General features: G+C 48.5%; 1 protein-coding gene across 1 annotated transcript in view; it reads right to left on the bottom strand.

Annotated features, from left to right (window-relative positions):
- LOC144273409 (somatomedin-B and thrombospondin type-1 domain-containing protein-like) overlaps positions 1-14,631 on the bottom strand; it is a 31,568-nt gene extending 16,937 nt beyond the window's left edge. The window contains exon 1 of the mRNA XM_077831979.1: positions 14,329-14,631. Within this exon, the coding sequence (XP_077688105.1) occupies positions 14,329-14,557 (229 nt within the window). The 5' untranslated portion in view covers positions 14,558-14,631. The remainder of the gene's footprint in view (positions 1-14,328) is intronic.
- Positions 14,632-14,866: the final 235 nt, after the last annotated feature.

The raw sequence follows: 14,866 nt of genomic DNA on the forward strand, positions 1-14,866 counted from the left end.
GGTTTATTCAGTGCATGTTTACGCTTTCGCCGCCTCTGTTACTGCTAATTTGGGAAATATTGAGGCAGAACCACCAAGGCTTCCATCTTCCCTAGGGCCTCTCATCCAGTTTCATTCAGGAACCAAGCAACCTTTGGACTGGAACAGAACCCTGGGGCATTGGTCCCATCAGGACTGAAAGTGCGTGGTTCTTAAACTGGCCCATAAGCCAGGGGGTCTCAACCTTTTTCTTTCCGAGGCCCCCCTGAAGATGCTATAAGAAGTTCATGGCCCACCTGTGCCACAGAAAACCATTTTTTTCTGCATATAAAAGCCAGGGCTGGCATTAGGGGGAACGAAGCAGGGCAACTGCCTGTGGCCCCATGCCACAGGGGCCCGCACAAAGCTACTTTGCTCAGGCTTTGGCTTCCACCCTGGGTGGCAGGGCTCAGGGCCCCGGCCTTCAGCTCCATGCAGTGGGGCTTCGACTTTCTGTCCTGGGCTGCAGCGAGTCTAATGCTGGCCCTGCTTGACGGACCCCCTGAAACATGCCTGCAGCCCCCCAGGGGGCCCCGGACTCCTGGTTGAGAACCACTGCCATAGGCTACCTGGGAACCACAAGCTGAAATAGTTACAGGACTAAGCAGCAGAGGGAACATTTAAAAAAAAAAAAAGAAAAAAAAAAGGTCCATCAGTGTATCAGAGATTATTTTGTTGCGTGATTAGAGCATAGGATCAGGTTTGGGAGAACTGGTTTCCTATCCCTGGCTGGCTCTGCCACAAGTTTCCCATGTGACCTTGGGCAAGTCATTGCATATATCTGTGCTTCAGTTTCCTCACTGAGATAGGATAATAAGTATTATCCTAATAATTTACTTGTACTGTAATAGCACCTACAGACCCCAATCAGGGATGAGAGCTTGCTGTAGAAAGATGGTGCCTGTCCCAAAGAGCTTACCATCTAAGATAAGAGACAACAGGCGGATACAGTCAGACACATGAGGGAGTACAAGGTAAGAGCTCCTGGGAGGTGAAAATTCATCGACATTTGTAGAGTAATTTGAGATCCTCAGAGGCAGGACACTATGGGACACAGCTCTGTATTGGGACTCAGGAGTCCAGAGTTCTATTCCCGGCTCTGCCCCGAGCCAGTCGTGTGACCCTGAGCCATCTCCCTGGTCTGTGCCTCAGTTTCCCCATCTGTAAAAATGGGGCTAATGACACTGACCACAGGAACTGAATTTCTCATTTTCCCGGTGCTCGACCCCCGCTCTGCCCCAGGCCCTGTCCCACTCCACCCCTTCTCCCAATGCCCCACCCCCTCTGCCTCTTCCCACCCCGCCAAGTTCATGAGTCAAGAATACGTCTCAAGTCCAGTTCCCCTGCTTTGCTCACTAGACCACTCCCCCACACCTTTTTTTTTTGCTTGCCTGATGCTAATTTTTTCAGCACCTCCGTAGTTTGAAATCAACAGATTCCTCATCCCCACCCCATTTTCAGTCACCACTTCCCTTTCAAGCTTGACCTCTTTGCTGAGGTTGCAACTTAGTGCCACTTGTTCTTGGGGCTCCTTTGCAATGGGTTATGATGATTTTTTTCCTCACAGAAGGAACCACTGTAGATCATTAGACCAGAGCAGACAGAACATCATTACAGGAATCCCTCATCAGCTCCACCCTGGCCCCCATCTTCCTGGACAGGACTCTAACCTGTCAAAATTATGTTTCGAGGTTTAAACTCCCAATCTCAAAGAGACATGATCAGTATCTGCTTCTGGAGGTTCTGCAAGGGACTAAGAGCCTTCATGTCCCATTGAAGACAATGGGCATGCCGCATCTTGCAGGACTGAGCCATTACATAGGAAAGTAGCAACATCAGTGCTAGATTGAGCATCGGTTTGTTGCACTAATACCCTCCAAGATGATCCTGATGTAAACTCAGACCCTGCAGTCGCAAATCAGTGTATTATACAATGTTTCATGAACAGCCCCCCAAAATATCCTTGCAGTCCTCCTATTTCATCCCAGTGTATTTGACTGACAGACACCAGACTATTCTGCAGCTGAATCAGCAGGAAAGGAATCCAGTATTTCAGCCTTGGTCATTCCGGCATCTCTGCTTCTCCAGGCAGGCCTCTGGACGGCTTCCCTAGCAGCTTTCTGTTGCCAGCCCTTCTGTGCAGTAATTCCTCTCTGTCTGGGATGTGCAGGCATGCTACCTCACATCCTGTCTATAATTAACACTCCCTCCAACTTCAAGTCTTCCTTGCTGGACTGAGAATAGTAACTGGGACATTCATTGCGCATATTATCTGAGAGTTTGCTCTATTTCAGTTTCATCTTGTTTTCCTATTTTAGAAAGTTCAGGTTCATACGTTATAATCCTAAAATCAACCTCTTCACTCTCCATCCACCTTCCTCAGGTTCCAAGACAGCTTTCTACAAACATCTATATAGAAACTGCATAGAAAGCCATAGCATGCTACAACAGCATGTGTTCTATTGACAGATCCCGGCTTTCCACTGGACTCCTCAGACCACTTGCTTCTCTCTGCTGGTGATAATCATTCCTGTGTCCCGATGTTCCCATTCAGCTTTGGTCCCACTCACTGTGCATCTATGCAGTCTACTAGTTTAGGGCCAGAGTCTGTAGCATGCATGCTCACCAGTCCAGGAGTAGCCCCCACTGAAATCACCATGACCACTTGGGGCATAAAGTACGACTTCAAATGAATAAGGATGGCAGACTCAGACCCTTCACGCTAGGCTCAAATGTGAAGAACTCCTGAGTTCTAATCCCAGCTCCGCCTTGACGTTGGAGCCCAATCTTGAGAGGTGCCAACTATCTCATCTCCTATTCAAATCAATGAAGAGTTCAGGGTGTTCAACACCTTGCAACACTGGGCATTTGCCAGATAGCCGCAAACTAGTCACAATGCCTCCGCTTCTTCTCCAGTAAAACACAGATAATCTCTAGTTACTGAATTAACTTTGTTTCAAACTGCGGCTAGTATTGTCTTCAGTATTTAAAAAAACACCACACACACACACACACCACTGTGGCACCATCCATAATATAAACAAATCTGAACCTTTCATTTTTGTAACCATACGTCAATATCAGTAATTAGCATTAATGAGCTAAATAAATGAGACGCTGTTCCGAAGATGCAGCAATAAACCCTAAATGTTTATTGGCTTATACAATGGCCAACATTAATCCTCTAATGAATCCTCTTTGAAATCACCTGTTCTTTCAGCCAAGTTTGGCTTCAGATATTAGTACCACACTTGAAATATTTCATTTTAATATTACTTGGATAAAGTAAATCTGTAGTGATGAAAAATAATCTATTAGAAACAGTCTACAGATATGATTCAATATCAAATATATTTGAGTTCCTTGCATCCAGTAAAAATGAACCATAAGAAATAACTTTGAGCAAAGAAGATATTAGTATACAGAAAGTGACCATGTATTTTTTGACATAATTCAGTGGCTAGTACATGGTTATATCTACAATATGCCACTAGATGGTACTGTTTCAAAATACTATTGTGATGTATAAATAAACAATAGGCAGTATCCATAACAGATGGTTTGCTGAAAATTTTGGCAGCTTTTGCAAAAGTGACCTACAAAGGGGGAAAATTGTACTTGCCTTTTTGGTTTATTTACAATGCATGAAAAGATTTTTTTTTCCTGCTAGTTTTATACACGAGAAATTTGGCCGTTATCATTCCTTGTTTTCTTGGAAGACTCCACAGACAACTGGGAAACTAGAAGAAGCATTATATAACAAGTATAGTGTTGTTATTATTTGGATTTCAGTAATATCTGAAGGTTCCAATCATGTTCAAGGGCTCATTATGTTAGGTGCTATATAATCACTTCAGAAAGCACAGTGCCCCAACCCCAAAAAGAGTTCACAACCTAATCCAAAACAAGACACAACAGTGACTTTGACAAACAGTAGGAGACAAGGAGGAAGGTTGTACAGGGGTAATAGTAAAGCAATCACATGGTTACATACATCAAGTATTGCACAGACAAATTATCAGGATTTTTTTTTCATAAATACATAAAATCAGCTATTCCTGATTGCTGCTCAATCTAACCATCACTGGGAGTGAAACCTTACTGAGAAGAAACAGGATTGACAGTCAATTATGGGTTTTTTGGATGGGAACCACATCCTGAAAGAAATCCTTCCCAAACTCCTTCTTGTGACCTTCAAACAACCCCCCAACCTTGCAAGATCATCATAAGCAAGCTTCTCAAAGTTCACCAGCCCTTGCCAGAACAACAGATGCACAACCTACAGTCATATCTCCACTGAGACGATGATCAACACCACCCACAACATGCCTTTCAAGATCCGTCAGTCCTACACATGCCTGTCACAACACCTTACCCAGTACACTAAATGCCCTAACACCACCTGTGTGGGCGAAGTCAGAATCACTACGCTCTCAAATGAACTCACAGAGAAAAATGATGAGACACAGAAATACCATGACATCTGTTGGTGAGCACTTTTCACAAAATGATCACTCCATATGTGACCTCTCAGTCCTTGTCCTCAAAGGAAATCTGTGCAGCACCTTCAAAAGACAAGCCTGGGAGCATAAATTCATGACTTTGTTAGACACTAAAAATCATGGTCTTAATAAAGACACTGGATTTATGACAGGTTTCAGAGTAGCAGCCGTGTTAGTCTGTATCCGCAAAAAGAACAGGACGACTTGTGGCACCTTAGAGACTAACAAATTTATCTGAGCATAAGCTTTCATGAGCTACAGCTCACTTCATCGGATGCATAGAATGGAACATATAGTAAGAAGATTTTATATACACATATATATACACACCAACTCACCCACACACACAGAGAGAGAGAGAGAACATGAAAAGGTGGAGTAAGAGGCTAATTAAATAAGATGAGCTATTATCAGCAGGAGAAAAAAAAACTTTTGTAGTGATAATCAAGATGGCCCATTTAAACAGTTGACAAGAAGGTATGAGGACACCACTTTCTACAAGCCATTACCCCTCTGATCCCACTGAGGGTTACCAAAATAAATACAGGTTTCAGAGTAACAGCCGTGTTAGTCTGTATTCGCAAAAAGAAAAGGAGTACTTGTGGCACCTTAGAGACTAACCAATTTATTTGAGCATGAGCTTTCGTGAGCTGTAGCTCAAATAAATTGGTTAGTCTCTAAGGTGCCACAAGTACTCCTTTTCTTTTTGCAAAATAAATACAGTATTTGCTCAAGAAACTCCCTGAAAAAGCACAAGAACAAATCCGCACAGTCTCTATTCAAACCCAAGTTAATGGTATCTAGTTTGTACATTAATTCAAGCTCAGCAGTCAGATTTATGACTCATTATAGCAATCTCTAACCCACTAACCCTCTGTGTTATCCTATGACTGCAGAGGTGTTAACTGCCCACTTCAGTTTGAATGGTCTCTTACATGCTAACTTCTTATGCTAAACAAGCCATTCCACCTTCCATTTAGGGTGACTCAACGTGTCAACTTTCCCAGACCTGAAGAAGAGCTCTGAGCAGCTTGAAAGCTGGCCTCTTTCACCAACAGAAATAGGTCCAATTAAAAAAAATAACAATAAGTCATCCACCTTCTCTAATTATGTTTTTGGTAACTCCAATACCTGGCATACAATTGGGAAGAAAGTTCTCCTGGTTAATAATTCTACCCCCAGCCTCTTCAACTGAGGGCTGAAAAATCTTCCACTTCAGTTACTAGTCTTCCAAGGAGGCCTTCAGGGAAGACATGACTTGATATATCTAAGCTAAGAAAAGCAAGAGTTATTTTTTTTTCTTAAAAGGGAGGGGGAGTGAGGGGTTTTTTTGTTTTGTTTTTCTCCCCCCCCCCCCGCAGTCCCTTTAACCAAGGAAATCAGCAGCAGGTCTACCCTTAAAATCCTGCAATGGTGCAGCTGCACTGCTATGGCACTTTAATGAAGATGCTCTAAACCCATGGAGAGAGCTTCTCCCATCAGCTTAGTTAATCTACCTCCACGAGAGGCGGTCGCTATGCTGGTGGAAGCAGCTCTCCTGCTGACACAGTGCTGTCTACACCAGTGCTTAGGTCGGTATAACTACGTTGCTTAGGAGGGTGGATTATCCACAGCCTGAGTGACATAGTTCTACCAAAGTAATTCTGTAGTGTAGACCCAGGCTCAGAAAACCTATGCTAACACACACACACACAAAAAAACCAATGGTCTCTTTGAACAGCATCCCACCCCCATTGTATTTATTGTGTTTTTGATTTAATCTACAACATAAACTGTCGGACATGGATAGCCTTATTTGCCATGCACACCTATAGCAGTATAGCAGTGAACAAGAGCTTGATCCCTTTAGGCGGTTATCTCTAGATGTGTTCTTAGAGGTTTATTCACTGTTCCAGCCAGCCAGCTTGTCAGATGATTTCCATCCTGCAGCAGCACTGACAGATGAGCTGTATATTTTGTGGTCTTCCCCTCACTCTCAGAAATTGCTCCTTTACCTAGAGTGCAAGCTCCTAAGGACAGGGACTGGCACTGTGTTACATGTCTGAAATGGCTAGTACAATGGCACTGGGGCCTCTCAGCACTACTCAAAAATAATATTTGACTGCTGTGGTCAGCGCAGGTGCTGGAGAAAGATACCTCTGAGGGGCAGTTCCTAAAACCTAGCAGCCCTGTGTTGAGTCCAAACCAACATTGCTCATGTGGGTGGTGGAGCCTCCTCTCCTCTCCCCTCACACATCGAATGGTACAGAAGAGGTGATCTTCCAAGCACACTTCGTGACTCTCTAGACTAGAGCAGCTTCTTCTAGCAGGCAAGAAAAGAAAAATACCCACCCCGTCTGCATTTGCCGGGTAAGTGATAGCAGAACTTTTCCAAGACCCGGGGGAGGGATAGCTCAGTGGTTTGAGCATTGGCCTGCTAAACCAAGAGTTGAGAGTTCAATCCTTGAGGGGGCCATGTAGGGATCTGGGGCAAAAATTGGGAACTGGTCCTGCTTTGAGCAGGGGGTTGGACTAGATGACCACCTGAGGTCCCTTCCGACCCTGCATGTCCATGACACAACTACAGCAGTTAACAGTGCCAGTGATACCCTAGGGCACCGTTTCTCAAATGCAGCCACCAGGAGGTTTCCCTGTGGCCGTGGCACCCTCCTGGGCAGCGAGGGGGGGGGAAGCATCAGTCCCTCGCCTTCCTCCTTGTTGCTCCTGGATGCGCTGCCCTGCACCGCCTCTCTGGAGACACAACGCTGAAGGAGCAAGGGGCGCTCTCTAACGGGGGGGGTTGGGGTTCAGCCCTGCGGTCGTTGGGCAGCAGGGACTTCGAGAGCTTGGCTGCGGACCAGGGCTCCAGCCCTGGAGCTTTAGGTGCCAACACAGGGTTCAGGCCAAGGGATTTCCAGTGCTGACCCCCAACTCTGGCCATGCGGCCCCAGCCTTCGGCCATGGGGCTTCAGGCTCCAACCCCTGGCTGCGTGGTGGCAGGCTCCAATCCCTAGCTCTGACCACACAGCGCACCAACCCCTGGCCACACGCTCTGACCCAGTAACCCTGGCAGCTGACCCAGGGCGCTGGCCCTGGATGCAGTGATAAGCTGCCAAAATCTTAACAACAGCTTCCCTCCTCACCCCACGAGGGGGTCGTTGCCCACCCCCGCCCCCTGGGACTCCTGCCCCATCCAACCCCCCCGTGTTCCTTGACACCCCCCCGGGCCCTTGCCCCACCCATCCCCCTCCCCTGTCCCCTGACTGCCCCCAGAACCGGGCAGGAGGGTCTCGTGGGCCACCGTAGTGGGTGCCCACCCCACCCTTAAGAGCCAGAGGTACCTGCCGGGGGGCGAGGTGGGGAGTCCCGGTGGTGCTTACCTGGGGCAGCTCCCAGGGAGCATCCGGCAGGTCCATCTGGCTCCTAGGGGCGGGGGAGCATAGCTGGGGGGGAGCAGCCACTCCCCTCACTGATCACATCAAAAGTGGCGCCTTAGGTGCCGACTCTCTGGGTGCTCCGGGGCTGGAGCACCCACCGGCAGCTCCCGCGCCCAGCCCCAGCTCACCTCCACTCCGCCTCCACCTCCTCCCCTGAACGCACCGCCCCGCTCTTCTCCTCCGCGCCCCTGCCCCCCACCTCAGCTTCCCGTAAATCAGCTGTTCGGCAGGAAGCCGGGGAGGGCTGAGAAGCAGGCCTCGGCTTCCTGCTCAGGCCGAGGATGGCGGAGGTGAGCTGGGGCGGGGAGAAGTTCCCCTGCGCACCCCCCCTGCTGTGGGCGGCCCTCCTCGCGCCCCCCCGCCCCAGCTCACCTCCGCCTCCCTGGGCCTGAGTGGGAAGCCGCCGCCTGCTTCTGAGCCCGCCCCAGCTTCCCGCGCAAACAGCTGATTCGCGGGAAGCCGGGCGGAGTGGGAGCGGAGAAGCAGAGCGGGGTGGAGCGTTCAGCGGAGGAGACGGAGGCAGAGGCAGAGGCAGAGGTGAGCTGGGGCCGGGGGTGGGGAGCTGCCGGTGGGTGCTCTGCACCCACCAAATTTTTCCCTTGGGTGCTCCAGGGCTGGAGCACCCGTGGAGTCGGCGCCTAAGGTGCCACTTTTGGCCAGTTAAATTTAGAAGCCCTTTTAGAACTGGTTGTCCCTCGCAGAACAACCGGTTCTAAAAGGGCTTCTAAATTTAACAACCAGTTCTAGCGAACCGGCTCCAGCTCCCCACTGCCTGAATGCCCACCCTGAACTCTGGTGAGTGCCGGCCCTGGGCACCAATGCTGACCCCTGCCCCCAGCCGAGCGGCAGCAGGTGCCGACCCCAAGCGCAAATCCCCACCCCAGCAGTAGCTGCCGACCCTGGGTTGTGTGCTCTGACCGCCCACCCTGGCTGCTGGCCATGGACGCCGATCCTGGATGCCAGCTCCAGGTGCAGATCTCCGGTGCCGGCTGTGAACTCCAGAGGGTGCTGGCCCTGGAAACCAACCCTTGGCCCCAGTTGCAGGGCAGCAGGCTCCGGTAGGTGCCAGCCCCAGACACCAACCTCTGGCCCCAGTCATGCGGCAGCGGGCACGGTTGGGGTCTGCACCTGCTGCAGGTGCTGGAATGCTGCAGGTGGCCCAGGGCACCATCAGTCCTGACCACGTGGTGGTGGCACCCCTCATCTAGAGCCTCATGCCCCACCCCTCCATCCAGGTTTCAATTTGCCAGGACTTGCTCTGAAGTGAGATCTTAAAAAAAAAAAAAAAAAAAAAAAAAGATACAAATATCACTTTTCACAGCTCAGTTAGCAGCCCAATGCCACCTGCCTTCAGAGCTGGGCACCCGCCAGCAGCCACCCAGCTTGACCCCAACACCTTTCATTACAAATTAAGGACTGCCCCCGATTACTACTATTTCCCACTGCCTCCCGGGCTCCCCACCCACCACCCCATCACCTATGGGCCCTACTGCCTCCCCCCACATTGTCCCAAGCTCCCTTCTGCAGCCTCACACCCCAGACCTGCCCCATTCCTTGCCTCTTGTCCATGGTGTTCCCCGCACCACAGCAGGACCATCGGCAGTTGTCCACATTGCCCACCCACAAGGCCCTGTTTGGTCCTGGTTAAATCCACACCGCCCTGCTCCCCCAAATACAGAAGTCAAAATATTCCTATGCACCAGAGCACCCAAACAATCACTGAGATGTACAGTTTTAAAGTTGCCTTGTAAATGCCATAAATCATAATGCAGACTCATTCCCTTCTAAATATTACTACAGTGCAGGCAGAGTTGTATTACATAGACTAGGTTTCCTTTCAAATCACAGAAAACATATTCACACGGTGTTTACAACTCCCACTACTGTAGCACCATAAGCAGCCATTATTCAACTCATCATGGACAAGATCAAGGTGTGGTGTTGAGTAGGCTGAAATTTGTTTGTGGCAGAAGGCAAAACAGTTAGAGACAACAAATGGATATCAGAAAGTTTTTCAAAAAAGAAATCAGTGCCAGATAGTGCCCCTGAATGCGATACAGAGATGGTCCCACAGCAGTCACCTCCTGCTAAGAAAAGCAGAACATGGAAGGAAGAAAAACAAACATTTCAAGACCAGCGGGAAATCGCAGTTTCTTGGAATCAGATTGCTTCAGAAACACATTTCCAAGCACGTTTGTAAGAGAGATTCATCAAGTAAAAATGTATGCGCTGCAACATCACTATACCACTCATGCAGGAGTACTTGAACAGAATTACCACAACGAGTTTCAGAGGCGCAAGCTGTTACATGATGCAAAAACAGAGTTCAAAAGACAACAGTGGCGGCTCAAAGATTTTTTGAATAAAGCTACTTTTAAAGTTGTACTACTTTGGGGGAAAGCAAGGAAACCATTCAGCGATGGAGAACTCCTGAAGAAAATTGTTCCGGTCGTAGAACCAGAAAATAAGCTTTTCAGAGAGATACCACTGACTGAGCAATGCCACGTTACAGAGCAGCACAAGAGATCTGACGAATTTTCTACAAAAAGAAATAGCTGGAAAAGTCGCAGCAAGCCCTTTCTACAGTCTGTGCTTGGATGAGAGCCCTGATGTCATGAGGAATCCCAAGGTAATCGTATGCATTTGCTATCTGGACTGTGATCGCCATGGTCTTTCTGAAGGTGTTTTAGCTCAGGTGAGCCTCAGAGATAGGCCTACTGGCAAACACATTTTTAAATGTGTTCAGGCGAGAATGCAGGAGTGCCATGTTAGCTTTGACAATCTCTGCGATTTGACAGCTGATGGGGCAGCAGCTATGCAAAGTGCACGAGTAGGGGTACTGAACGGCTTCCAAGAAAGGTGCACTCCAACTTTTTTGGTTCACCATTTTGCCCATCAAGTAGTACTTGCCCACAAGGCTTCAAGGAAAAGTATGGAGGAGGTTGAATCCATAGTGAAAAAAACGTATCAATGCTGTCAACACCAGCAGCGTCAATAAAGGGAGATTCACAACTCTGTGTGAAATGGGCTGAGAGACCCTACAGGTGCTGCTGAATTACAACCCAGTTCACTGGCTTAGTTTTAATGACCATGTACAGAGGCTGTTTGAGCTCTGGGAAGAGCTCGTTGAGGTTTTGAATAAAGTTTTACCAGAACTGTCCCAGAAAACAACAACATGGTTGCCTGCTCTTTTTGAAAGAGTTTTTACCAAAGCTTGCTTCCTTGAACCGGGAGCCTCGGAAACCTCAGCTAACAATATTTGATAGCACTGAGGTAATTAATACATTTAGAATGACAATCATTGACATCGTCCAGCACCTACAAGAGGAATGGGACTTTTCAGGGGTTTTGTTTGTTTTTTAAAAAACAAGCTTAGTCAATTTCTCAGCTGTCAGGATGAGAATGTGGTGCAAAAAGTCGGCTTAGCTGTAACCGAATACCTGAGTATCCTCTCAGAGGATCTTGAAAATCATTTCAGGGAGGGAAACTTTTTCCATCAGTACACCTTTGTGACTGACCCATTTAACAACTCTGGTTCATCTTTTTAGGCTACAAACAAACTGCCTTTCAAGACAGATTAGCTTCCTTTGACTCTTTGGATTTAAGGAATCTCAAGTTCCTCATGCTGAAAATGTGCAATGATTCAAGAATGAAAATATACTTCAGTAAGCCTGGTGTTACAATACAGGAGTTCTGGAATAAGGTGTATTTTGTAGGACACCTACAAGCCCCTAGCTAAAGTTGCTTTGCTTGTCCCTGTTTTCTACTACTGTGTTGTGTGAAAGGGTATTCCGTGCACTTCATTTCCTGAAAAACAAGTACCAAAACTGCCTCACTGATGCTAACCTCGAAGCTCCTCTTCTAATTTCACAGGAGACCCAACATCCTGCAGACTTTCCTCTCAAAGAGCTTCTGCGTTTTTGAAAGTAATTTGATCCACACAATGATGTGGTAAAACCCAGAACTATTACTGTCACACACAATATAATAGTATTATGTTTGTTGTTATTATTATCAGTATTACTAGATTGGATTGATATGTTTGTCTTTCTGAAATAAAAAATTTTGACCTATTTGCAGATATGTTTTTTCATTATTATTTGGACTTCTATTATGTCAAAGCATTTTTAAATTTACTTCATAATTGTTGTTCAATCACTTTTACCAAAAAAAGCAAAAGAAACAATAATAAAAAGGACAAGAACGTGCAAGGCACCTTATTTGTATTTCTATTCTGTTAGGTCCAGTAAAGAATAGAGATAACTGTGCATTATTTTTATTATTGAGTCTGCAAAAAAAAATCTTACATAAATAAATTACAATGATTTGGATGTATATATGTGCATCTTACTTTATTCACTTTAGGAAAAATAAATAATTTTAGGGAGAAGTGTCAGTGCGGCCACCAGCAAGAGTTGGTGAGAACTTTGTGAGAAATTGTGAGAACCCCTGCTCTGGGGCATGGTCACTGGGAACCATGATGTGTCTGTACTTCAAACACTCCCCACATGTGAAACAGTTCGATTCCAGTGGGCCAGTGTCCACATCACTAAAAGCCACCCTGATGTCTAGCACCAACAGGACGGACCCCCTCATTGGCAGCCTCAGCCCAGAGGAACCAAGTCGGAAAAGTGACTGAGCTCTTCTCTCATCCCTGGAGTTAACCACTCCAGGTCAGGGCTGAGACAATGAAGGTGTCGTTTGCACTGCTGTAATCTATGCTGTGCATGTTGGGTATATAGGAGTTTTCAGTCTCCAGAACTGCCAACCCAGCCCCTTTCACCAACACTAAATTCAATTTAAAGCGATTAAATGAAGTCATTTCCCACAGGGAACTTTCCCTCATAAAGTAGTGCTCCCAAAAGATCACGGAAATGTTTGCATGAGGCAAAAACTTTGTTAGGGCAGAGCCAAATGGAGGAAGAATATGGAGCTCATGACTAGGCCTCTTCAGAATACCATCTGTGTGTGCATCTGACTCTGAGGAAAATGCTTGTGGGAAACAGGCAGGTGATTACACCCGTCTCTGGAAAAAGTTACCTCCCTGATTAAAGATTTGCACTTTGCTCTAAAGCATTTTACTGCTTGTTCCACCCCCCTGCTGTTCTGAACTGCACATCAATATGTAAACACAGCTGCTCATGGACTGGGGCTCAGAGTCCAGCCAGCTCAAATCCCAGCCCGAACCCAGACCAGACACTTACAGAGTTTGAGAGCATTCTGACTTCTGGGGAGCTGTAGCGATTGACAACAGCAGAGGCTCTTGTCCTAGAGTTAGCAATTCATTAATGAGAGGAAAACTGGTCTTGTGATTTAAGCACAGGACTGGGACTCGAGAGATCTGGGTTCTTTCCCCATTTCTGTTACAGACTTCCTATGTGACCTTGGGCAAGTCATTTAAGCTTGGGCCTCAGTTTCCCTCTCTGCAAAATGGAGCTGTTACTTCCTTATTCCACAGAGGTTTCTGAAGCGTAATTAATACTTGTAGAGGTGCTCAAATACTATGGTGATACACCCATCATTAAAATAATAAACCTCGCCTAAGTAGCCCCATGACATCCTGAAGGTTAGTAAACCCTAATCTTACATGCAAACCATAAACTTCTCATCAAACTGCTGCCTCAAAACGGTTTACCTACTCGTTACAAGTAATGCCCTGGGTTCCTATAACTGGAGATGACAAGAAAACCAGTCTGTGTACGGTGTGCATTTGTGATGGCCTGTTTCCGGGTTTCTCCTGCACAGCCAGTTCCCTCTGTTGTTGGGGTGGGAGGTTACACACAGTAACGGGGGAGGGGGGTGCTTTTGAAAACAGACGCACATTAGGGTCACACACGATACTGAAATGGAAAGGGAAGTCGGGGCAGGTGTGGGATCTGAAACTGCTCTTGGGCCATTTTTTTTAAAATGGACTAGATTTCTTTCCAGTTGATGGTGCCCCTTAAACTCCCTTGGTTATTTCTAAACACCAGAAAAGGGGGTGGGAGGTGCTAAGGGAGACGACAAGGAGTTTATCCCAGAAGAGGCATTGCCCAGGCTGTTACTGATTTCTCAGATCAGACCAGGAGCTGCCCAGCAGCACAAACCCTAGTCAGTAAAACCTAGGGCAAAACAACAAATATTGAGCCAAACCCTGATATTGAGCCTGAGGCGGCGTGGCACCTCTTCCTGGCCCCCCGCAGGCACTGGGGGGAGGCTTCCAGGAGACACGTGCGTGCTCACTGCCTCACCTTGGGACCGACGAGCAGGTGGCACCTATGGGTGCCAGGGCGGCACCTTCAAAGTGACTTATGGGTGCTGAGTGCTCAGCCCCTCCCCGCGGCACCTGGGGGTGCTCGGCTCCTTCCCGGGCCAGCCCCTCTGGCCGCACGCCGCAGCGGGCGCTCACCCACCTGGGCAGGCCTGCGGGTAGTCGTGGCAGCAGTCCATGGTGCGGGGACACGCCTGGTCGCAGTAGCAGGCGCCGTGGGATCGGTCCGGTCTCCAGCCGCTGCTGACACAAGCCAGGTCCCTGCCCCGGCAGCAGCGCCCCAGCTCGGCGCAGCCGGCCTCCGAGCTGGGCGCCAGAAGGAGCCACAGCAGCGCGGCCGCCGCCGCCAGCCAGCCGGGCCCCCGAGCCATCGCCACGCCCGGCTCGGGGCGAGGGCAGCAAAGGCAAAGCCGGCCGCAGCCGCGCCCAGCCCCAGGCGGGGAGGGCCGGGCCGGGCCGGGCCGGGCAGGCACCGCCTGGGGAGCCCGGCAGCCGCCGCCGCAGGGGCGCGGTGCCCAGGTGCTGCGGAGCCGGTGGTGCCAGCGGCTGCTCAACGCTTCGTCCCCGCAACGGGCTGCGCTTTAGGGAGGGGGCGAATCCCGGGGCTCCCTTACCCCCAGCCCAGCTCCCGCGATGTAAAGGAACAAGGCGCCTGCCCTGCTGCCGGTAGTTCTGACACA

The sequence above is a fragment of the Eretmochelys imbricata genome, chromosome 13, assembly GCF_965152235.1.
Source record: "Eretmochelys imbricata isolate rEreImb1 chromosome 13, rEreImb1.hap1, whole genome shotgun sequence".
NCBI lineage: Eukaryota > Metazoa > Chordata > Testudines > Cheloniidae > Eretmochelys > Eretmochelys imbricata.